This window comes from Centropristis striata, chromosome 1, assembly GCF_030273125.1.
Source record: "Centropristis striata isolate RG_2023a ecotype Rhode Island chromosome 1, C.striata_1.0, whole genome shotgun sequence".
Lineage (NCBI taxonomy): Eukaryota > Metazoa > Chordata > Actinopteri > Perciformes > Serranidae > Centropristis > Centropristis striata.
The window spans coordinates 19,547,740-19,573,510 of NC_081517.1; the positions used below are offsets into that span (position 1 = coordinate 19,547,740).

General features: G+C 40.9%; 1 protein-coding gene across 1 annotated transcript in view; it reads left to right on the forward strand.

Moving 5' to 3' along the window:
* Positions 1 to 25,771, forward strand: part of LOC131972160 (protein sidekick-1-like) — a 115,897-nt gene that overhangs the window by 61,755 nt on the left and 28,371 nt on the right. The window contains exons 5-11 of the mRNA XM_059333943.1: positions 3,952 to 3,978; positions 13,791 to 13,893; positions 18,207 to 18,382; positions 21,039 to 21,122; positions 23,502 to 23,696; positions 25,126 to 25,242; positions 25,378 to 25,545. Of these exons, the coding sequence (XP_059189926.1) occupies positions 3,952 to 3,978; positions 13,791 to 13,893; positions 18,207 to 18,382; positions 21,039 to 21,122; positions 23,502 to 23,696; positions 25,126 to 25,242; positions 25,378 to 25,545 (870 nt within the window). The remainder of the gene's footprint in view (positions 1 to 3,951; positions 3,979 to 13,790; positions 13,894 to 18,206; positions 18,383 to 21,038; positions 21,123 to 23,501; positions 23,697 to 25,125; positions 25,243 to 25,377; positions 25,546 to 25,771) is intronic.

Sequence of the window (25,771 nt, forward strand, 5' to 3'; positions counted from 1 at the left end):
CCATGTGTCCTTGTGTTTCTCTCTTTGAATGTGTCAGGATTGGAAATTGGAGTATTGCATTTGTATAGCCATTGATATGAATTTCAAATAGGTGTGTGCAAGTGTCTGTGTGTGTGTGTGTGTGTGTGTGTGTGTGTGGGTGGGTTTTAGTGCAAGAAACGGGAACAGAGTGAAGGGAGACTGAGATTGACAGGGTAAATTGGAATGGTAAGGGTTTTGAGGTTGAACTCAGGGTTTTAAAACAGTCGAGAAAGAGAGAAAGAAAAGACCCAAATGTGTTGCTAAAAAAGTATCCTTTCGCTCGGGGAAGTGTGACAGTGGATGCGGATGTGGGTGGATGGGGAGAACGAAATGAGGCTGAGCGGGAGAATAGATTGTCACAAAGGGCAAAGGGGTGTCTGGTTGTATGTAGATGGAAAGGAAGGAAGGCCCGGCGGGGATGTTTGTGTGTCGAGAGGAGGGGTGAGTCACGGAGGGTTTGGGGGTGCTGCGGCAAAGTCAGCACCTGCACAGGTCAGCTGGGAAGGTAACACACTGAGACATGACACACATAACAACATAACAACATCAGCCTTTACACACATGAAAAGGACAGCTACAGCACACAGGATTGCTGTATTGAATAGCAGACACAACACCCCCCCCCCCCCCCCCCCCCCCCCCCCCCCCACACACACACACACACACACACACACACACACACACACACACACACTGGGTGGCAGGAACACACAGAGGACATGGTGACCTGTTTGTTTGTAGGTCCTCCAGGCAGCTGAATATACAATAGTGAATTCATGAATACAAATCATACTCAAGGCCGAGACACACTTAGGCACACGCTAACATTTTCACATCACGTTAAACTGTATTTTAAACACATCCCATTAATATCAACCACGATACTTAGAAGTGGCCTGTTTTATGTGAGTACAAGGCTAATTGTCGGATCAGGAAAGCATCACTGGCCTACAGCGGTGAAATGCACATCAATAAACAAATTGATTAAGACGACAAATGATCCGAAGCATTTTAAACAATGGGGAAGTGAAAGTTACTGGAAAATATGCTTAGTGGATTCAGCTCTATGAACGTCAGATGCTTTGTTGTGTTGTGACCTAACACACACACACACACACACAGGCTAGCTCAGGCTCTTGCTGTTGTCCCCTGATGTCCCCATTGTTTCTCTGTTCCCGTTTGAAACTGAAGATGACTCAGTATGACACATCATTTGAATACACACGCAGAATTGTATGCCCCCCAGACCAAAGCCTGCGTGTCTCTGTTTGTGTGTCAGTGGGCATTTGTGTGCGAGTGTGTGCTGACCCTCTTTTGGACTAGAAAATAATAGACTTACCAATACTGCTGCATAACAGTACAAACTGTGCTCTCGTTAAACGGCTGCGTTTAGGTGTGTCTGCAATAAGTTTGGGCAGTGCTTTTTTGTACTCTTGTGTTTTATAAAAACACATTGATAAAAACTCAATGTGATTTTATCCTAAACATATATAAATATATATATATAAATATATGTTTGAGTCTGAGGAAGACTGCTGCACAGTGTTGTTGTTTTTAATCATGTAGTTACAATACTTAATTTTGTATAATTTTGTACCTCAACAAAACAGCATGCCTTGATTTTTTGGAGAAACAGTATTATGCCTTCAGTCCTCATTCATCAGCATCACCTGAGCCAAGTTTTTTGGCCCTGAACCAAGCCCGTCTTCTCTCTAGTCGATGTCTTTACATCAATTTCAGGAGTCACTTTTTCACAGTTAAACTTTCATTCATGTCATATCAATAACTTACGATTATAAACTTTATAGTCTTTAACACAGACTGTATAAAAGAAGTGAAACCAATGCAGAAGGGCTTGGGACTCCACTGGTTGCAAAAAGAAGTTTGATTGTATAGAAGCCTATGAGAAAATGGCCAAACTATTCATTTGATTTATTACCGCAGTAACGATGTTCCTAATGAGTTTATGTTCTCAATTTCTAGTTTTAAGTCTTCTTCAATACAGCATGATGTAGCAGAGTATGCTTTAGTACATGGCTGCCAGTCAAGCCGTATAGAGGTGAAGCAATACATATCCATTGCACTGTGTACATTGAAACAGCTGTGGACATGCTTTTGTGTATTGTCCATGTTTCTTGGAACTTTTACCCTTTCACAGTGTGTTTTCACTTCATGAAAGTTAATTATTTGATAGCCTTAAAATGCCTTTTTCGATTTTTGGTTGTACTAAAAGAAACTCTTAGGATTCAGCTGTTATTTTATTTTTATTTTTTTTAATTGCAGATGCACCTTGCAAACCAAGATAACTAGTGCTTGTGTTAACTGGTAACTTAGCGTTTCACAGTCAGCTCCTCCCAAGCTCCACCCTTTCATCCAAATTTGGCCACCTCTGGCTCCAAAAATCTAAGATGGCAACATTCATTTATTCATTATCTTTAACCGTTTATCCGCACTCAGGTCGCAGGGGGCTGGAGCTGATCCCAGCTGAAATTGGGCGAGAGGCGGGTACACCCTGGACAGGTTGCCAGACTATCACAGGGCTGACACATAGAGACAGACAATCACACTCTACGGGCAATTTAGAGTCTCCAATTAAACCTAAGTGCATGTTTTTGGGAGGAAACCGGAGTACCCGGTGAGAACCCAAGCTGACATGGGGAGAACATGCAAACTCCACACAGAAGAGCCACAGGCCAGAGTGGAACCGGCGACCCTCTTGCTGTGAGGCGAGAGTGCTAACCACTACACGACCGTGGAGCCCAAGATGGCAACATGGGTCGTTATGTTATGGTAGCCACATCCACTTCTTTTATACAGTCTATGATTTTAAATCTGGACTTTCAGTATTTGGATCAAGCAGCTCGCAAAACAGTCGTGCCAGAATTAGCAGCTACTTAAATCAACAGTTAGGTAATTATATATTTCCGTCCAAATAAAGATAAAATTGGAAAAAAAAGAATCCAAAAAACGAGCAAGGAAGAACAAACTATGAATCTTACCTTTTATGCCAACTTTGAGCACTTGTAAGTGTGTGATCCCTCAGCTTTTTATAGCTGCTTTTTCTTCCTCGTCAGCTTGCTTGCTCACTCTTCATCACTTGTCCTTTGTGTGTGTGTGTGTGTGTGTGTGTGTGTGTGTGTGTGTGTGTGTGTGTGTGTGTTCATCGCATAGGCTCAACCAACTTTGTGCTGATGCTGATGTGATACGTCAGAATCTAAATTAAGGCCTTGACGCACGTTTTTCACCACACACAAACACACGCTCAGTTTAAAACACACATACACACAAACACACACAGTATTCAAGAGTTGAGTGAGTGGCTGAGTGGCTGAATGGGAATGTGTAGGGGTAGCGTATTGATAGATGAATAGTGAATGTAGATTTTCTGCCAGTAGAATGTCAATGCCATCATTTTCTCGCAGCCTACAGTCTTGCTACTTCCAGACTCATGACAAATACAGGGAGAAAGACAGAGAGGGGAGATAGAGGGGAAGAAGAAAAGAATGAATGAGAGGGACAAAATTTGGTAGCTGGCAGTTGATGGATGGGCTGCAAACAGCTTGTCTTCCTCTGGACTCCATGATAACATGCCGCTCTCTGTTCCTCCCTGCCTCTTCCTCCCTCTCATCCATATCTTGCTCTCTGTCTCTCTTTCTGTATTTGTTTTTTCCTTCCTCTCAGAGAAGGAGTCTCCTTTTCCTGTGTGCCTACTCAAGTCTGAGACGCCTTAGAGCTGCTGATTTGTGAAAGCCTGTATTTTCTTTAGCTTTTTTTAAATGTGTATTTGCCAAATGTGTCTTTTTGCTGCACCCCGAGGAAACACTTGAAATCTAAATGATATCTCTGCTGTTTTTTTCTCTCCCCACCAACTTCCTACCCCCCCCCCAACCCCCAATTCTTTTCATCTCATTCTCTTTGGCTGATGGACAGTTGGCAAGAAGAACCGCGGGTCAACAGGTAAAGAACCCATTTATATTTACATTATCTTCCCTGCTCTTTCTTTTTGGCTGCTTCTTTCACTCTTTCTATCTAAACAGAGACAAATATTGTTGTGACCCTTCCCTCTCCCCAGAAGGTCAGAGCTAAGGGTCGCTAAGCTAAATGCTTTGCTGCAGGTCACATTGGCAGCAGTGGTGGTCACATGCTGAAAGAGATTTTCCACGTATGTAGTTTTACAGCTTCTGGCTCTTGGCTCGTAAGATAAACCTACAGTGAGACACCTCTAACCTCAGGGTCAACCTGCTGTAGGCCTGCATCTACTCATTCGATGTTATATAGCCCTTAATATTCTGAACAGGGGATTCTTAGGGGGAAATAGCAGGTCAACAGTAGATGCCACATAGAAGTGGTGTAGGTCATCTGAAAATAGAAGATCAATTTCAGATCCGCACTGTGTGTCAAGTTGATCAAGTCTTATTATTGTTTTTATGTTATAAAATTTCAATGAATTAATTAAGTTATTACACTTAAGAGTGTATAAGGGCCTATTATGATGGGAGTTTATGGTTGCCATTCCCATACTCAATGCATCATAAGTTGTTCCAGAAATTTGGGGATTGATTTTTATGCAGATTTGGTACTAAATTGTATCATTTTGAGTATTTTAGAATTGCTAAAAATGCGCACAATTCCCCAAAACTACAAGTTTGAGACACTAAGACCTTGAGAAACAGCACAGAAAAATCCAAGTTGTGATTTGGTATCAAAACCAGATTTCAAGAGATTTTCAAGCAAGAATTTCATTTTTTTGTCGATTGGATAGAAAGCACCTCTGTTCTGTAGACCTCTGAGAAACCCCCTTATTGTCAATAAACCTAGGACAGACATTCTTCTTCTGAATGCTCCAGGTCTCTAGTTCATGGTTGTAAAGTTTCATGAGGCTGTGATTATCCTAGAGGTCACTTTATACAGTGAGGTGAGGTTTCAGGAAATAGTCTCAGTGCAGTGAAATGCTACTATGGGGACTCACATCATGGGGACATATGAATGAGTCTCAGCTTTCCAGTCATACCCAACTCATGCAAATCCAAGAGTGTTTAGAGTCCACAGCATGCAGAAATATTCGAATACAGTAGGCGTAAGTAATACATTTGTACTGCATTGGAAAGACTGCATGGTTTTAGCTCAATGTTGGAGGGTTATTAAGCCCCCTTCCTGACAAGATATCCTGATATGATGGGGGGCCAATCAATTCCTTAGATCTTCTAGTTTTATATGACAAAAGAAAAAGAGAAAAAGAGTCGGCCAGTCGTCATCAGAACACTAGTGGATGCAAAAATAAATGTAACAAGGCTTACTAATCTCTTGATAGTCTTTGTAGAGGTTGTGTGTCAGTCCTTCAGGCGCTTTGCTAAATTTGTTGTATAAGCACTTTTCAGTATCATTGCTCTGTACCATCACTTGCTTGTGTTCTTTGCCTTTCCTTGCTCATTTGCCACAAATGCAAAGTATTTTTAAACAGCACTCCTGTGGTTTTCCTTGTCAACTAAAATCTAATCACAGGAGCTCTGTACTTGCCAGCTTTTGAGTTAACACCACAACAAAACCTGCAAATTATTATTTTCACCTGGAATGAATAAGATGAAAGGCGAGAAGACAGCACTGAGAGTAACTGAGGGGAGGCAGAGCTTTGTGGGCCACTGCAGCCATGTGTGTGTCAACTCGCTGTTGGAGAGAGCAGAATCGATAGGTTTCAAAAAAATCATTATTTTTGACAACATAGTATACAGCTTCTCTTGGTTTGAGCAAGGCCTTGGAAAGTTCTACAAGGAAAGCTTTGGTTGTGTGTCAGTTGTTTTTAGCCTGTTAGGATCATCAGCAAGGCCAGCCAAGGTATTTTGTTTTCCCTTTAAATTATAGCATCACTGGACAGGGACTTCATTAAACAAAACCTGAGGCTTGACATTGTTTAATTTAAATTCAGTCAGCCAACTCATTTGGAATAGATTATTAGGTGAGTGTTGATGTTTGGCGTCTGGGTTCTGACCTCATCACTCCCCACAAGGAAACTCAAAGCTCAGCACAACATTAAATAAATAAATAAATAAAGTTTGATGAACTGTATGTTCAGCCTGTGTCGTGATGCTTTAAAATTGTATTATGGTGTATCGTAGCGCGTAGACGTGGGAGAGAAAAGCGATACAGCATAGTATTGTGATGTTTTGCGTGTCAATATTCATTCTAGGGCTGCAACTAACGATTATTTTCATTATCGATGAATCTGTCGATTATTTCAGCGATTAATTGATTAGTTGTTTGACCAATACAATGTTAAAAAATATCAATCAGTGTTTCCTAAACCACAAGATGACGTCCTCAAATCTCTGGTTTTGTCCTCAAACCAAAGAGAGATTCAGTTTATTGTCATAAAGGAACAAAGAAACCAGAAATATTCACATTGAAGAAGCTGAAATCACAGAATTTGGACTTATTGTCTTCGACTTATTATTCGATTATCAAAATAGTTGACGATCAATTTAAGAATCGATTATTGTTCGATTAATCGAACAATTGTTGCAGCTCTAATTGATTCAGATTCATGGCTGCCAAGTATCATTATTAAGTGTTCCCGCGGCCAGCGTGCCATCAGTATTTTTTGCCGTCTCTGTCTTCCGGAGGCCGTAGCGGGCTCACTTTTAGAAATATACCGGAGATACAGGTATCATATAAAACAAAAAGATCTAAGGAATCTATAGGCACCATGTGTGTCAGGATATCGTGTCGAGAAGTTGTTGAAATAACACTGCAAACTTACGATGGTTTTAGCTAGACGTTAAAGACACCCAGGTATGTGACTTCGTCGCCACGTTATTTCACACACACAGCCGTATCGAAGCTGTACGGAACAGTGAAGCTTAAAGTTGAGGAAAATTTGTTGTCGTCCATACATGTTTGATACCAGTTGAGTTCAGTTTGACTGAATACTTTGTTGGTCAGTCTGTGGGTTTGACTCTCATTGTGGAGAAATAAAAAGACTGAAGTGAGATGAATAGACTGAGAATTTTCTCTCATTTGACAAAAACATTCTTGATTGAATTTCATTTTCTGGACACAGAATGCAGTTAAACAGTTAAATCACAATATACTGTATCACAATACTCGCCATATCGCAAAATGCTTAAAATAGCAATAATATCTTATCGTGACTTAAGTATTGGAATAAAAAAATCGTATCGTGGGGCCTCTGCTGATTCACACCTCTAGTAGCACAACAGGCAGCCGAAAGTTACGTTAATACCTTCCAACCTAGGTAATGTTTCAGTGTTACTACAGGTGGATGCTGGAGTGCAGGTGGGGCTTTTGAGATGCTGTATGAAAGGCAGCAGCAGTACTGGTGTCAGCATGGGTTTCAGGTGAGGCAGAGTGAGCAGAGCACCAGTGTGTGTATATGAATTTGCAGTTAGGAGGGTATGCCACGTTAGTGGGGTGGCACACTCAAGGTAACTGCCTGAACTAACTCGCAGGCTTCGCTTCTTTTTGCTTCATCAGACATGCTAACTCATTTTCCCTACAGCACCACTGAGTTTGGCTCAAAAACACACCAGGTTTCCAGTCTTTCTCTCTAGCTGCAAACACACACTCAGCCTCGTCCTCAGCTCTTAAAAATGCCATAAGAGTGTTTATCTCGGCTGATAAGTAAACACTGAGTCACAGAGAACTCAGAGTTCCTGAGCATTTCTATAACATTTCCTCATGGGGACATACTGTTATTATTATTTGTGAAATATTGACATACTGCTTTTTTTTCTCCTTTTTGGGAACCATGTGCCAATGATTGAGTGAGTTACATTTTTGTGGAAGAATTATTCCCAGAAGCCTCGATCATGTGTTGATGAGTTTCAGAATTAATGGAGGGAGAGAAAATTTATTTCAGTTTTTACTCACTGTTCTAAAAAACTTTGCAGGCATGAAGCAATTGCACATGCCCTTATTCCAGCATTGTGATGATGAAATGTTACCTCATTATGTCATTGCGGGTTTTGTCAAGCAGCCCAAAAACCGCAACTAATATAATACTGGAAATTAATCAAATAATCATTGAGTACTCCCAAGAGTTTACCTCGTGCCCTGCCTCTCCATTACTGCTGCCTCTCTTTCTTTCTTTCCTTCCCCGTCTTTCCATCTCCCTCTCTCCGTCACATGTGGCCCGATGACAGAGATAGATAGATGGTTTGGCAGCTGAAGGGAGAGATGAATATTTAAAATCGGGCATCTTTCTCGCTCTTACTGCTTCCCATTGTCTGTGTCTGTCTCCCCTTGGGGCTTGGATCTTCTACTCTTGGTGTGGTGCGGTTTCATATATGTGTGCGTGCATGTGTGTGTGTGTGTGTGTGTGTGTGTGTGTGTGTGTGTGTGCGTGGCATGCCTTGGCTTGTGGTTTTTTATATTGGCATTCTAAGGGAAGTGTAGTCTGACGATGACACTTAACTGTCAGCATGCAGCATTAATGAGTGCAGTGACACACAAACACTCACCCCACTCTCACACACATGCCATATTCTTAAGAGAGATCAGCAAATGATCACCTTCTCCTCTCCATTTATTTTTGTATACCCTCCAAAAAACTCTTTAAACTCTTTAAAATAAAGCTTTCCTTTAACCTCTCATTCCCAGTGTCCCTGATTTCCAACTTTCTTTCCTTTTCTGTGCTTTCTCTAAATATCTCGCCATCTTTTTCTTTCTCTCAAACTCTTTCTGTGTGTGTGTGTGTATGTGTTGAGTGTGCAGCCTCAGTGTGATATGTGTTAGTTGGCTGTGAACCCTGCAGACACATATCTGACAACTCTATTAATACACAGTCAGCTAACTCCAGCCTCCTCCTGTGTAGATTTCTGTGTGTGTGTGCGTGTGCGTGTGTGTGTGTGTGTGCTCACCCCTCAGCCAGTCCCTCTGCTCTCTAGGTCTCCGCAGATATTTGTTTGAAAGGCTTAAAACACACAGATCTCCAGTCATAGAAAGATCACACACACACACACACACACACACACACAGAACACATACGCCGACCGACTCACTGACACAATAGGACATGTGGAGTGACTGACAGATTTAATAGGAGAACAAGCTGTAATCTGAGAGAATCCATTCGTAGAGGGATTACATTTTAATCTGTGGATGGAATAGCCTTTCATCTCTTTCTCTCTCTCTCTCTCTCTCTTTCTCTGTCTCCGTTTATCTCTCGCTCTCTTTTTATCCATCTCTATCTCTTTCCTGCCCTAAAGCTGTACCAATCCTTTTAACCAGCCCTGTTTTTTTTTATCATTCCCTTGATTTAATTTGAGGATTTTTCTGCTTCCTTCTGAATACCACACACACACACACACACACACACACACACACACACACACACACACTCACACACAGCTGTGTCACCTCAGCAACACTTAACTGTCAATCAGCAATGATTGCACTGACGAGAGCATTGTAACGTTGCAATGCGTCGCTGCCTCTCTGGTGTTAAATTCTACCCACAACACATAGAATGCACACTTCCCCCCTTATCCTCATTTATTTTGATTTATTTCTTAACTGCTTTAACAGCTCTCCTATTTTTTTTTATCATCCCTCTCTCTTTAATGAAGCTTTTCAGCCCCAAGTTGTTGTTCTGATATTGCTTCGTTGTACTACAACCCTCCCTGCATTTTTTCCCGCTGCCCTTCTCCCCTCCATCATTCCTACTCTGCCTCTCTCTGCCACATGGTGTTTCTCATTTGCTAAATGAGGAATCCAATAGAGTTAGATTAAACTTCTGGGCTCTCTTTGTAAATTCTTTACAGGGAGCTTTGTAGCTGCCACAGCTTACACACACATGCACACACACGTTTTAATAATAACACTGTCTGTCATTTTGAATATTTATTCTTGTTTAAGTTGAGGAAGATTAACTTAATAATCCCTGTTTAAACAACAAAAAGGAATAGATGAGGATGATAGCCGAATAAAGGCGGTAAGATAGGCAGCAGCGAACGAGAGATGCAGACGAGATGAATTGATAGAGATTTCCCCAGAGAAAGAGGATGTTAGACACGCTGACAGAGAGAAAAGAAGAGTGTAGATCACACAACCATATGGCATTTTGCTTTCCCCTCTCCTTCTACCATCATGTCTGTCACTCCAGGAAGAAGAAGACCATCTGCACAGTCTCCCATCTACATATACACTCTATCTCTCTCCTCTGAGCCCTTTCCTTCCCCCTCCTTGTTCTCCCATGTCATACCAGTGTTCCTGCTGTCCTGATTTGTCTGCCGGCTCCCCTCAGACTCACAGCCCAAGCTAACAGGTTGGGTTCACATCCTTCTCTGCTCATTACTGGCGGTCGCTGCTGCCATTAAGCCTCCACTGATGGCTGCTACTCCTTGCCTGACCTCTGCTTCCCACAGTGGACAGCTAATGGACGCTCTCTTCTTGTTCTCTCTACGTGTACCGCTGCCTGTCCACCATCCCTCTGTCTCTTTCCGTCTTCCGCCCACTCTCCACTCGTACCTCTTTGACGCCAGACCTTTCAAATTGTAACTCACATCGTACAAGATGTTGCGCTCTGCACTGTGAAATTAAAGACACAAAATGTTTTTTGTGTGTATATACACTGTGTGCATGCGTGTGTGTGTGTGTGTGTGTGTGTGTGTGTGTCGTGGAGAAACCAGGAGAAATTGAGAGTGATAGAGACCTCCACTATTACTTCCCATCTCTCTTTTTTGTGTCACTTCACTTATCTTCCTCATTAATGACTCAACCTCTACTCTGAGTTAGAGCGTCAGTGAGTGTTGGTGTCAAGACAGTAGAGTTTTTGGTGTGTGTGTGTGTGTGTGTGTGTGTGTGTGTGTGTGTGTGTGTGTGTGTGTGTGTGCGTGTGCATGTGCACATTTGCCTGTCGTCATGTTCCCGCATGTCTCATTCCATATGACAGTGGGATACGACTTTTCAGCTCCATCTCTCCGATTTGAAAAAGGAAAGAGAAGAGAGAGAGAGAGAATGAGAAGGAGGAATAAAGAGCACCGAGTTAATTACCACCTTTTCCTCCTTCCCTTCAAAGGGGAGATCAAAGCTGCTCTTCGCCTCCCCCTGCCTTCCCTCCATACCCCCTTCCTTACACCCCGACCCCCCTCATCAGACCAAGCCTATTAATTTGTAGTCCCCACTCCTCCTTTATTCATCGGTTTCTACAATGTATCCATGGGAAACCCAATGATGTTCATACATATGCACACATATAGCCATAATCATGGAAGAAAAAAAAAGATCATATAAGTCATTATAATGAGAAACCTTCTCAAATAGTGACTTAGTATCTCAAAATAACAACTTAGTATCTCATAATAATTACTTTTTATCATAAAATTATGAATTAATATCACAAAATCATGACTCAAAATTACAACTTAGTATCTCAAAATTACGATTTTTTTTTTAAAATAAAGAAGACATTCTTAGTTTGTACCTGCAAAATATATTTTTGGGGTTTTTTTTGTAAAAAAAAATATCAGCATTTCGTGAAACAAACTTAGTATTTTGAGACACTAAATCATTTTTTCAAGATAAGTAAGTCAATTTTTTGTGATAGTAAGTCTTTTTTTGCAGTACTCAGTCAATATCTTGAAAGAGATTTAAGCTATGACTTACATGATGTATTTTTAATCACATGGCTGAGTTTTCATCTTCAACGGGTGGAAATCGGCCTCCATACATAAGCTTCACACATTCTGTGAAACATTGCTCACCATTTTTTCTCCTGTTGGCCCATTCTACTGTTTTATACTATTTTGCTGAGCAGATGTTACACATTTGAAATTGATAACAATCCTAGAGTGTCCTTTTCTTATGAGAGGCCATCCCCGCTATAAATCATACTCACACACAAACACACACACACACACACACACACACACACACACACACACACAGACAATCATAATCTTGCACACACACAACCATACTCTCCTGCGCACCTTTTAGGCCATAAATCATTCTTCACATACTCACACCACTGTACTCTTCTCTAAACACTATCATTGTAACTCACACACACCATCATACTGTCTCCAATACATCATTACAGCCTGTATGGTAATGTGTTTCAGACAGAACAGTGGCGTGTTTGGCAAAGGGTGATATTGTTTATAAGAGAGAATTATCGTGTGTGTGTGTGTGTGTGAAAATATGTCTGGGATAAGAGGAAATAGCAGTTTAGAAGAGTTGAGACTCTCTTTTGTTTCAGTCAGACTCTGACATTCAATCATGTATAGTGTCATCCTCTCTTATACACTGTCTTTTACTCACTATTATCCTCTCTTCTGTACTGTCATTCTATCAAATTCTATAACAGTCTCCCACTTTTTTCACTCATTTCCATGCTATCCTTCTATTCTATTCCTATGTATATTTGCATTAAGCATATTTGTGTGGGTGTTCATTTTAGTAATTGCGTGGTTATGTCTCGACAATTTCAATATACACGGTCGCCCATGAGGTTGGAATAAAATATTTTTTACCTCTGTCTATGAAATTATTGCGACAAAGTGATTTATTATTCTCAAAACTGTATTAATCAGTCTCTTCCAAAAAAATCACAATGAAAACGAAACCACAATTAACAGAGGACTGTGTCTGAAAACAGAATTATTCCAACTTCATGGGCAAGCGTGTAGTTTATGTTTATGTCCCCTAAAATGTCTTCACTATACGGACTTGTTTTATATTCGTCTACTGAAGGGGGAGATGATTATGCACTTCGATAGCCAATCAAAAGATGTAAGACAAACCTGAAACTCCAAACACAGAGCAGAGCGGATTTGTCAGTACAGAGAATAAAAACACACTGTAACATCGTAGCAGATATAATGGTATGTTTCACAACTATGTCACCCACTGCCAGTTACAAGCCAACAATCAAAACATATGCTAAAAATGCTTTGTCTGCTAGTCGACGATTTTTGTGCACAACGGACTCTTTTAATGATTCTGGAGGCTCAAACATATTAGGGCTGAATCTCTCCGATCCCCAAAAAATTTCCATCTACAGAGTAGATGTGCTTACAATCCCTTTTCAGAGTTTTTAAAAACATTTTGTGTGTGGAAAACCATGCCAAGTATTTTTACATACTTTAAGATGTGTCTAGAGGAAGACTTTAAACAAGACAGACACATGCTTAAATATCAGAATAGAAAGACAGGCAGTGCTCCTTTCCACAGTTCTATTTGAATGGAAAATAAGAAATATGACAACATGTCTGTAAGATATAGACAATTTAGTTCATCTCCTTTGCAGCAAAGTTAAGTTTTAGCATATCCTTGGTGAAGACCACAGTTAGCCACTTCAAGTAAAAACCAGTGATTCACCACAGTTTATAATATATCTTTTGACAGCAGCCATTACAGAAATCAGATGCTGGAAGAACCAACCAACATGTCTGACGAGCCAAATATGAATCTGATTGTGCAGCAGATAGATCGTTAAAAAATCCTAGCCAATGATAAAATTTGTGTTTAGGCTGATTTGATGTTAATGAATTACAATACAGTGACTGCCCAGCGTTAGATCAAATGAAACAAAGGACACTGGCATGGTGTGTATATAGATGTATATATGTGTGTGTGTGTGTGTGTGTGTGTGTGTGTGTGTGTGTAAAGTATCATTGTGTGTACAAGAGTGTGAATGTGCACATGTGTCAAAGTGTATCGAAGTATAAATGGGAGACTTTATGTTTGAGATTATGCCTCTGTGTGTGAGTTATGGCTTAAACGGCCTCTCATATTTTCTCTCTCTGTCACAGATCCTGAATCAGAGCTTGTGGCTCCGGCGATTGTGATTGGACCTAAAGACACAACGGTGGTGGCAGGCAGCGAGGCGACACTGGAGTGCATTGCTAATGCCAGGTAAAAAAAATTATGTCCACACACACACACACACACACACACACACACACACACACACACACACTTTTGAACAATTCCTTTCTTGCTAGACAGCACTGTTTTCTTCCAGGGCAATTAGAGGACACCACATAAACTCGTAGCTCAGCAAGTCTCTCCCCTCAGTACACACACACACACACACACACACACACACACACACACCAGTAACAAGTAAACTTAAACAGAAGTTGGATCAAAGTCCCATCTGACATCAGCAGAGAAGCTAAACACATAATACAAATTCACACTGGGCCATGCCAAGAATTGTATATATATACACACACACACACACACACACACACGCACACATATTGACACAGGGGTTGCAGTCTACTCTAACTCAACAGATGTTTTTCAAAGCTACAACAAATTCTACTTCAGTTCCAGGGTTGCCATAAACTGAGCTGGAATCCGTTTCTGCTCATCTCCTAGACAAACCCAGTCGGCCCTCCCTCTGTGTCCCATTTCAGTAAAAAGACCATTGAGCACTGGCTTATGTGTGCTTTATGTTAAACAATGCAGTATGTGTTTTGAGCACAGCCTGTGCTGTGTCCTTTTATTCCCTGTAAACAGCTGCTTTGATAGATTCTTTATCTCAAGACTAAAGGAACATTTTACACCATTTTTTTTTCCAAAGAAGATGGAGAAAAATGTGGGGAAAAGAAACAGAATGCAATAATCTGCGTCACAGCTCTTTTGGAATCAAGGTTGTAGACATAGGTAATGTTATGAGCACAGCGTAGCTATAAATGTGCAGTACTTACCAGTAGGTAAGTACTGCACTGCAGGTATTAATTGGCCGGCCAATCGATCGGCACCGGTTTCCTTAATTTTGCGGGATCGGCGATCAGCCGATTCTTTTACGTCAAACCTATCTTATCTAGCGATCTTATCTGCCTCCGCAAAGGTCTGAAAGTATTTATTTTAAGTTCAATATTTTGTTAACTACCTCAGACATTGTGATTTCCTTTATGTGTTAAAGAAAATACTGCTGTGTTATTGTTTTTCAATAAAATAAGTATTGAATGTGTATGCTGTGAGTTATAAAAAAAATCGGTATTGGCCAGAATCGGCAGGTCAGGCTTTTTAAAAATCAATGATTGGCCAGATCGAAGAGTTTGCATATTCCGTTGCCAGAGGACGGAAAAATAATTTCAGGGGCAGTTTGGAAAAAAACAGTGATTGAAAAGAAAACTCTGGCTAAGGTTGGGTTGACCACTTGAAAGCACTGCTATCCTGAGTTGTTGCATTACCTGCTCAACATGCTGTGTAGATTTTTATTCAGATCTGAGGAGTATTTATTCAAGGTTTTTGTTGGATTGTGTTATTTAGTCGTGCTGCTTTGAACTGTGAGAGTCCCATTACATGTTTCTCAGCAGCACTTGACCAATTCTTATACCGACAATTGTGTAAAATATGTTTTTGCTATATTTATACTTTTTATTATAAACCAGTTTTATACAAAAAGTATGTTTGTGAAGTCTTGAGCTGCCTTGATAAGTTCACTGTGATACCTACTTATAGGTAGTGTAAATCTTTTAGTATTTTATGTCACATTTTCACTATTTAGCAGATGTATAACTGCATAGTATATTAACTACTCAAAATATAAGGTGACTACAAAAGGTCACCATAGTTTCATTTTCAGTACCCAAAAGCATAAGGCTGGTTGCCACCCTCTGAAAAATGATTTAACATTTTTTAACAACAGAAGAGTCATTCAATTATTAATCCAGGATGTAGTAGACATGGATTTAGGCTTTTCCACTCGAACTCAATGCATTTACAGGCAAAAGCACCAACATGAGAATCTCTCTTGGTGACACTGGCTGGTATTAACTATACCTCAAAGATGGAGATAGAGTGTAAAGGATCTAGTGTAATATTGCTGACTTTGCCTAATTTATTTAAGAAACAAGACCAGAACTAATGATAGCTAACTCATTTTGGAAAAGAAAAAAACTGTGTGATCCGCTGATGACGAGTCTCATCTATCACTTGTACCTAAAAACAACCTAATAAGCCTTGTAAATCCACCCTATGCAGACCCGACACTAAACTAAATTTAGACAGGAAAGGTGTAAAGAAATCCTAGCAACAGCAGGATCCATTCCAATCATACAAATAATGAGAAATATGCTCGGACCAGGGTTTTTTTTTTCATTTAACATCATGTAATTGGGTCTTTGCAGCCCACTCTGCTGGTATTACAACTGCAGACAAATTAGCTCTGAGTATCCAGCATTTCTTCTGCCAGAAACAACCCACTCCACAGGGACTATTTCTGATATCAGAGAATCCACTGAAAGATACTCTCTCTAGAGAAATAATTCTGCACCCAGGGAACAACTGAAAGAGAGAAACTATTCCATTGAAGTTTGGGAGAAAGGAGAGCGTGATCAGTGAAATCAAGTGCGGTGCTGAAAACTAAAAGCATCTGCTATCCACATCCATTAACCATTAATCAGTCATATGCACCAATGCAGTCCTGGTGGAGTGCTAAAATAATTAGGAGTTTGATTGAAAACAAGCTGTGCCAGTTGGTCTAATATTAAGGCTTTAAAATTAACTTTTCTGTCTTTTGGTATGGTTTGGATTATTTTGTTGTGGACAGGACCCACTGAGTTAGCATATTACATTTTTGACATGTCAACCCAGCTGTAAGTTTAATTACTTTTGCATCCAGCTTTATCAATACCTCGAGGTGTATCATCTGCAAGAGACACTCTCAACTGTATCCAGAGAGAATTAAAAAAAACATTTTCTGTCTGATTATATTAGCTACAGTTGGACTGCATATTAAGTGGACTTGGTTGAATGTTCATCCGAGTTACCCACCTTGAAAAACTTGAGTATTATGTGACTTCCAACTGTCTATACAGCCTCGAGTAAATGTTTCTGGGGTTGTGGTGCAGCCTGCAGATGTCTGGATACCTGATATCCAGGCTAAGACTTAGGGCTGGGCGATATGGCAGAAAAAATGATCATGATATATTTTTTCATATCCTCCGATCTGCTGGTGTAGTCCTGGGTGTTTTTGTAGGTATGCAAGACCCAAAATAAACAAACTGTGAGATTTGTTGTTGTTAGAAAGCCCACGCTGTTAATGTTTTGCTAACTTGTTTATTGAACAAAGTTCTATTCATTAATAACTTGTTTATCCGTAAGTTTTCATATGTCCCACGCTCTTGAATGCACCCAAGCCGTTCCAAAGCTATTGAATGCACCATACCTGTGTGTGAATTGCTGGGTGCTGTGTGTGTATATATATATATATATATATATATATATATATATATATATACGGCAATTCACACATAGGTATATATATTTTTCATTATAGGTATGAAACCAAAGAACTACTTAGAAATTAAAAATGTAATAAAAATAAATCAGAAGAATGCAATATTCAGGATTTTTAAGCTAATGTAATTTGGTGAATTCAATGTCACAGTGAGTCTTATTTCACACCAAGCCTTTATTTTTCATTTATTATGTCATTCTAACTGATTAATTTCTGTTTGTTTAATGACTGCTACTATATTGGTTTTACAAACCCCTCTAACCAAAAAGTGACACCAAAATCATTTTTCTCGTTTTTTAAATTTCAGCCCTCACAATGTTTTAATATGTGAAGTAATGTGATTTTATCACCAAGTGTTTCTATTTGCATCTCTACATTTTGGATTTGTTTCAGAGCTTACTATGAACTTGACAAACCCCCACAATTAAACTACATTTTTTAAGACACCCTGATCAAAATGCATCTGGAAGGCAGTTCCAGCTGCTGATTACATGATTAGCTGCTGTCCCAGAAAATCAGTTGCACATTTTAACGCAGATTGCTTATAAGAACTGAAATGTTGCATGAAAATGCACCAAAGCACGGAGCTGCACTTTCATGAATAGATACAATGCTTTATTAATGCTGTCTTACACAAATACACACACACACAAAAGAATGATGCTTTGATGTTGTTTATCCAAAACAAAAATTTCACTATACATGAAAACCCATTTCCTTTTTCCAACAGCCAGAGTAACTGACTGGAGCTCCTTCATGCTGAGTAGAGCTGACTGCTCTGATATACAGACTGTCATCATTCATTTCCTGCCTCATTGACACATAAACTGATGGATTTAATATGTTGTAATTGCCTTCTGTCACTCTTTTCCTTTTTCTTCCATTCACCCTACTACTGCTCATACTATTCTTTTCTTTCTCTCCTCTCCTCTCCTCTCCTCTCCTCTCCTCTCCTCTCCTCTCCTCTCAGACCGATTGACAGCCTTGTGGTATCATGGAAACGTGAGGGGCGTCGTCTGGCCAGTGGGCGTCGGCTCATTATTCCTGCCCCCACCTCTTCTGACACAGGATTATATGTTTGTGAAGCGTTGCTTAGCAACAGCACTGCCAAACCTGTGGAGGCAAGGGCACACCTCACTGTAATGGGTAAGGAAAAAAAGAAAAGTCACACACACACACACACACACACACACACACACACACACGCAAACACACTGCCTAACATGATTATCCTGGGTAGGCCTGACCCATCAAGCCTAATGCCTTAAACATGTACCATTAATTTCTATTTTAACCTCACTCTCGTCTTGTCTTGTACATTTTTTCCCCCAGGCTGTGTTTCATTCTGTTTATTCCTCCATTTATTCCCACTTTTCTCCTGGAAGCATGACTGTGAACACCCCGGGCGGTTACTGTCAACTACAGAACTACTCGAGCTGAATCCGTTGTCCACACTCACCAATAAACTGCCCATTGTAGTCACAAACAGCTGCTACATTCGTGCACACACTAATTCCCCCCATGTGAGCTCACAAATACATGCATGTGTGTTCTGTACACACAATCACAATGTGGCCCCAGCAGACACACATGCCTGTTTGCCCCGCAGCTAAATTAGTTTTGTTCCCTGGAGTCGCCAATCAATAAGAGAACACTGAAAGCACTCAAACGGGAGCGCTCTCGTCACAATCCACTCCTGTCCTCGATATGTGTGCGTAAATAGAAAACAACACACACGCAGGCAGGGAGCGTGTGATTGATGAAGCGAAACTTTTCTCCCCCAGTTCGTCAGCGTCTTTTTGATCTGCTGTGATTGTCGGAGCGAGGGAGCACCTAACGCAGAGAGAGCAAACTACCCACGCCTACAGAATACTCACTAGTCAGAAAAGACCTGCCTGAATATTTATATCCCACTCATTCTCTTTCTGTTTCCCCGCTCACTACCTACCACCAATTTTTGTACCCTCTTTTCTCTGTCTTTTGCCTCCCTCTGTGTGTCTCTCTCTGCGTTATCTTCCTTCATTAGACCAACAGGACTGTTAAGGCCTGCCTGGCAGGGACAAAGTCTGCATGCATTCATATGTATCAGAGAGACTGATGAATACATTGGTACTGATCCTCTTTTTTTGCTATGGGCTCAACAGACCTTGATGCAATGAAAGGGATTCCTAAACAGAATAGTGTATGTGTCTGTGTGAAAGAATGAGACAGCCTCAGAGGTATTCATTATTCAATTTTATTTCTTTTCTGCACAGATCCACTAATCGGAATATGTATGACACTTGGTGCCCGTGCTATATACTGTACAGACGACTGCTGGTGCAAACAACAATATATCTGTTGTTGCTCTCCATCTTTGTTTTGCAGGCAGGCAGCAGGGAATCCACAGAAGCTCAAAGCTCTAAGCCCAACCACCCAAACACTCCAAAAAAAAATGTTTTGTTGGATTTGTGCATCTAGGTCCTTGCACTCACCTGACTGAAGGCGATTAATGCATCCGTGTTATCGGTGTCACGCCACATGGCTGTTATTCATCTCTTGTTTTCCCGTTCTTCCGTTCACTGCACGCCTCCCTCGTTTCCTTGTCAAAAATCGTGCAGAATTCCACCGTGCACAATAAAGATAGGCGATGCGGCACATGTGTGGGTTTAAAAGTTACCACAAAGTAGTAAAGAACTTTAAAGTCAAGAAGAATAAATGTAGCAGCAACAAGGGAGAGTACTGTGTAGCTGTCCACACACACACACACACACACACAGCATGATCAAACTTGCAGTCTGCCTTTTTTTTGCCACCTCAGTTTACCCATCCGCTGTGTGAAGCAGCGAAGGAGAAATAGCGCAAGAGACGTTTTTTCTCCTTCTTAAGTTCTACAGCATTAAAATGACAACATGGTGTCAAAACATTACTATTTTATGTTATTATTAAACAAGTATGGAGCCTGAGAAAGAAAGAAATGAAATGAAACTTCTATTAAAAAGCCTTCTACGCATTTGTGAAGACTTATATCTTTGTGACAACCACTATACACATTCATTATTTAGTGCATACACTGGACATTTCATTTTCCTCAAAGTAATTTTTCAGTGAACAGGTGCTGCTACTGTGTGGAGCCACTTTTCGAGAGGTGCCAGACTGAAAATGAATTAGCCAGTCTGTCTCGCTCTCCCCCTCCCTGGGCCTGCTGTGTCAATATCTCCACACTAAATATTAACAAATGTTTTTGGAATAAATGGAGCGTATGCAGGAGCAGGTACATTTTTCACAACACGGAGCATTACAGTAATACACCAAAAGGCATAATATTCACATTCAAATCGAGGGGAGCTTTGTTTTGCAGCTGCTGTCAGCATTTAGAGCGACACTGGTGAAGATGTTTAGAGGGAGCAGTTATTGGCAGCGAAATGAAGTAGTTTAAAAAGGGGATTGTTTCCCTTGGGAAACTTAAAGAATGTGTTTTTCTCTGTGTAGAAATCATTTCATGGGGCATATAGACTGAAATCCTGCCTTGAAATGGCACTCAAGAAGGGCCAAGAGGGAGATCCATTTTTATTCTGCAGTCTTTTCTCTATTAAAGAATAAATACTTTCAGAGGGCAAACTCACAATTCTTATTTCAAAATCTTTTAAAGCCTTTTCTGAAGGCTTATTATTAGTAGTTCAATCATGTTGCTAGCTGGGTGCTGAGGGTGCTTCTTAGTTCTTGTTGTTCAGTTTAAGATGTAATTTAATCCATATGTTCATTCACAATGTGTTGCATATTTAAAACCATTTTGTTAACGTTCTACATTTTTCCTCTGCAGAGCCTCCATCTCTGACTGCTCAACCTAAGAGGAAGATTGTGGCTGACCTCGACAGGAATGTAGATATTCCCTGCCTGGCTACAGGTACACTGCGTGTCTGTGTGACTACTAACATGCCTAAAAGATGGGTTTACACAATTTCAAGTATGTAGGAAATGAGAGACAAGAGCCGTAGTACTCGTGCAGTGTAAAAATGCATCCAGCTGAAGCCGATATAAGGGCTCAGCAGCTGAGTTAGTCATGTCAAGTGTAAGAGTATCTTGCAAAGCTGTGCTGTGGTGGATGGATAGTAACTCATACAGTAAGGTGTAAAACACCATCATTTTGGAGGATACCAACTTAATTTGACAAATTCCGATTGCTGAAGGCCCAAATTAGCTTTGGCTGAACTTTTAAATGCATTTTTGTGCAGAGCTAGGACTCGACTGTATATTTTGTCCCCTTTCTCAAATACTGAAATTGCATTAGCAAGGGAACTCTTCACAGCCAGTGCACAGAGGAGGAATGATTACAGCAATGAATAACGATTTCAATGTACAAATATAGATGTGAGTATTCTTTTAGATTTTAACGAACAAGCTTAAAAGCTTAAACCGAGCTTGAAACTAGGTTGTACGGCATGTGGTCAAATTACATCTGAAGACAAAAGTGCTACCCCATGGGGAAATGATCTCACTTGAAAAGCCTGCAGTCATGTTTTTATGCACATTTTGAAGTATCACATTAGAAATGCTGTTTGGAAACACTTCTTCAACTGTGAAAAAGAAAAAAAAAGTTTTTATACTTGCTTGAAGTGATTTTTGTCTTTGTGGAAAACAATAGCGGGATATATCACCACCTTTGCAGAATAAGTTCTAATGTATTGAACACTTATTCACATAACTTATCAGCTGTTTCTGCTGTCGGCATCTTATTAATTTATCATTAATTAGTCTTCATCTCTGGAGAGCACGAAAACATGGCCAATGCTACCTGACATGACACAATTAAAATTAGCCCTTTGAAACAAATTCCTGAAGACATCTCCATTTTTCTCTTGTAGATAAGTTAGACGGCCAAGGTGACTTGTTTTGTTTCCTATTTCCAATCTCTGTTTCTTCTACTGGTGGATTTCAGCCGTCTGTAAATAACAAAAAAGCTATGCTCTGCTGAGCCAAGTTTATTCACTTCAAACCAGTTGATGGAAACGCCCCTAATTCACATTACTTTTTGCAGCATTTCAAAAAGTTTGCTTAAAATTAGTTTGACAAAGAGAGGCCAGACTCAATGGTTTGATTCAGTGGGGTATTAAACGATCTGACAAGCACTTTGAAGCGTACTGAGGCTCTAACTCTGCTGGTGTTTGCAACCACATGGGTCAGAAAGTGAACTGATTGTAATGAATCCTCACATGAAAATGTTATCTCTGAATGCTGTTTGTTTGGTTTGTATTTGTACATTTGATAGAGCCTGTCTGTTAGTGCCTGGGCTGGTCAAGGTGACTCTGTCAACCTCACATTATGCTGAGGTTTGGTGTCATTCAGTATGTGTGTGTGTGTGTGTGTGTGTGTGTGTGTGTGTGTGTGTGTGTGTGTAGAAGAGTGACGGTGTGCTTGTGGCAGTATGAGAATATTAACACGCTGAGACCGAGCCTGCACTTGTTCGTCACTTTGGTTTTTAAATGGATTACATGAAAACATTTATATGAGCTAAGGTGGACACGGCTTTAAAAACTGCAACATACTCCTCTCTCTTTCTGTCCCTCTCTCTTACACACACACACACACACACACTGAGCGAGTGTGTTCCTCCCAGTAATCTGATACAGTGGAAGTGTAATTAAATAGCAGAGGCCTGAGGGTATGAAGAGAGGGATGGAGGTTGAGAGGAGGAACGAGGGAAGGAGGAAAAGACAGATAGAGTGCAGAGTGACAGAGTGAGCGAGACAAGGAGGGGGTGAAAAATACTTCACGCATGTCTGTGAAAGCTTGACACCAACAGATTGAGCAAAAGTGTGGAATTCATCTCTCTTTGCCTCAAACACACACACAGACTGAAACACACACACACACACACACACACACACACACACTCTGGTGTGGAGACAGAGTAATTGCATGAGCCCCCTGCCTGTCACATCTGGCATGTCCTTCAGACAGGTGGGAGCTGATACTGTAGATATTTGGTGTGCAGCTTTTGCCTACATCTTTTATTCAGAATGTTTTTTGGCCCCTTCTGCCACCCTTAGCCTACCACCCACACCCCCCAATCAATATATTATTAGCAGTCATTATGCCCACATGCATATTTATAGAGCGAGAGTGGATAACAGAGAAGACAGATTGGTGAAAAGAGTGTGTGTGGCTGTTTTAGTGGGAGTTGGAGCAGTTTGCTCAGCGGTGAGGTCAGCTGGCTTGTTATTAAGGAAATTGAACATTTTCTCCCTGTTGTGTGTGCGCTCTCTTTGTACATGCACACATGCAGGCGTGCCCCAGCCCAGGATAGAGTGGTATAAAGACACGGTGCCTCTCTCCAAACTGGCCAACCCTCGCTACAAGGTGAACGCAGCGGCCGGGCTGACGGTGCGCCGGGTGCAGCCAGGAGACGGAGGAATATTCCAGTGCTTCGCTCGCAATGCTGCTGGAGAGACTCAGGCACACGCACAACTCCTTGTCTCTAGTGAGTTTGTCAGGCACACTCACATAATAAAACACGTTTATACACACAATAAAAGAAACTTTTTTTTTTCTTATTCACCTCGTCTTGATGCCACTATTTTCTTCTGCTTTCTAGGATTAAGATTCAATTTTGCACACACTGAAACAGCAAGCAGTGAATTTGACCTCTGCATTTAACCCATCCTTTACAAACCAGTGAACACACCATGCTAGGAGCAGTGGCCAGCAGATTACTGCTGCCCACTGCTCCTAGCTGCTCCTGCTCTTAGATTTGAGCCAGCAACCCTCCAGTTACAAGCCCAATTCTTTAACTTCAGCCCACGGACTGCCTTATCTTGTCTATTAGTATCTACACTCCACTTCATCTCTTTATTTGTTTGTCTTTGTATTACCCATGACGGGTGTAAAGATGGATGACTATTTCCTTCCACTGTACAAAAGTGAAGCCAAAATATCCAGGTTACCAGTTCCATCATATTGTGTATTTGCAGCCACAGTATGCATCATAGTGATCAGTGTAGAGCCTCTGTATGGAGATTACTTGCCTGATCAATCACGAGTCAATCACAGCTGTCAATCACGAGTTACACCCACGTTTCATAGTATCAAATAAGTAGAATTTACTTTCGAACAAACTTTAGTGTGATTAGAACTACCTAATATGACAGAAATCATCTTTGGGAAAACTTCTTTGTTGTTGTAGTTTGGCTCATTTCCTATCTGCTAACATGAATGGGGCAGGATTTATGAACTTTTTTGCGGCTCGCTACCCAAATTGTTGAAGAGTCTGTTAACTAACCAATTAATGAACTAATCAGTTCAGTTGTATTGCTCTTTCCTTCCCACTTTATCCTCTACATGTGGCCTTACCATACATGCAACAGTCATTAACTTTGATTAAAGGATCAAACACCTTGTGTGCTGCTCTGCGCTACAAAGTGAGTTTGAGTTCTGTTTGAGCTGGAAAATAGAACCATGTCCTCAATATTTCTTTTGTGTTTTGGCAATAGGACGAGCCAACCAGAGCCCACCTGAAACAGAAGACTGTTTTCTTTTTTAAATTAAAGTGATAGTCAGTCGAACGCTGCCTTGACTTGATAGTAGGCAGTGCGTGTCAGCCACAGACGTCTGCATGTACGGTTATATTTGTCTCAGTAGAGTTACGCTCGGTTTAGTGAGCGTTATAATTAAAAGTCCCCATGGAGCTTCCACACCACTACCTTCCACATTAATGCACACACACGTAGCTCTCGCTAATGAATAAAGCCTCCATTGATCAAAGAGGAGGCATTTGTGTTTAGATCAACACTGTCATGCTTTCTTTTTCCATTCTTCTGTTTTATCTTTGCCATTAAGCTCCACTCCTATTCCACCAATCTCCTCTCACCAGCCGTCTATCGGTCCTCTCACACTCTCTCCCTGTGTTTCAGGTGTTGCCCCCACATTTACATTCCCACCATCTGACCAAACAGTAACTGACGGGAACACGGCCATGTTTATGTGCCAGACGAGCGGAGCTCCGAAACCTGCCATCACATGGAGGAAAGGTAACGGAACACACACTCTGCAATACACAAAGACACAGACAGGCTGACATGACGTGTTTGTAATTAAAAATGTGCTTAATGACTTAATTACTGTGGTTCACCTCAAGGCTATTTCATTATTTTCTCTCTCTGCAGGATCTCAGGTCTTAGCTAGCGGCTCCGTCCAGGTTCCTGGGTTCACACTGTTGCAGTCAGGTGGTTTGCTGATTCAGCCAATCAGCTCCCAGGACTCAGGAGAATACACATGCATCGCCTCCAACTCCGAGGGAAGCATCAACGCCACCTCTTCGCTCACCGTCTGGAGTAAGACACAAATACACAAGCACTTCACATACAAACAAAAATACACTAAACTGCTCAATATACATTTGCTAAACAGACTAAAACAGACATGGAACACTAATTTATCCGCAGATGTCAAATTGCATTAGCTTGCGCTTCTGAACAGCAGCGTGATTGGTTATCGATGCAGTGGGAAGGTGTAATGGTGAAGTAATCATCTGATTGGCCAGGGTTAGAGGATGATTGA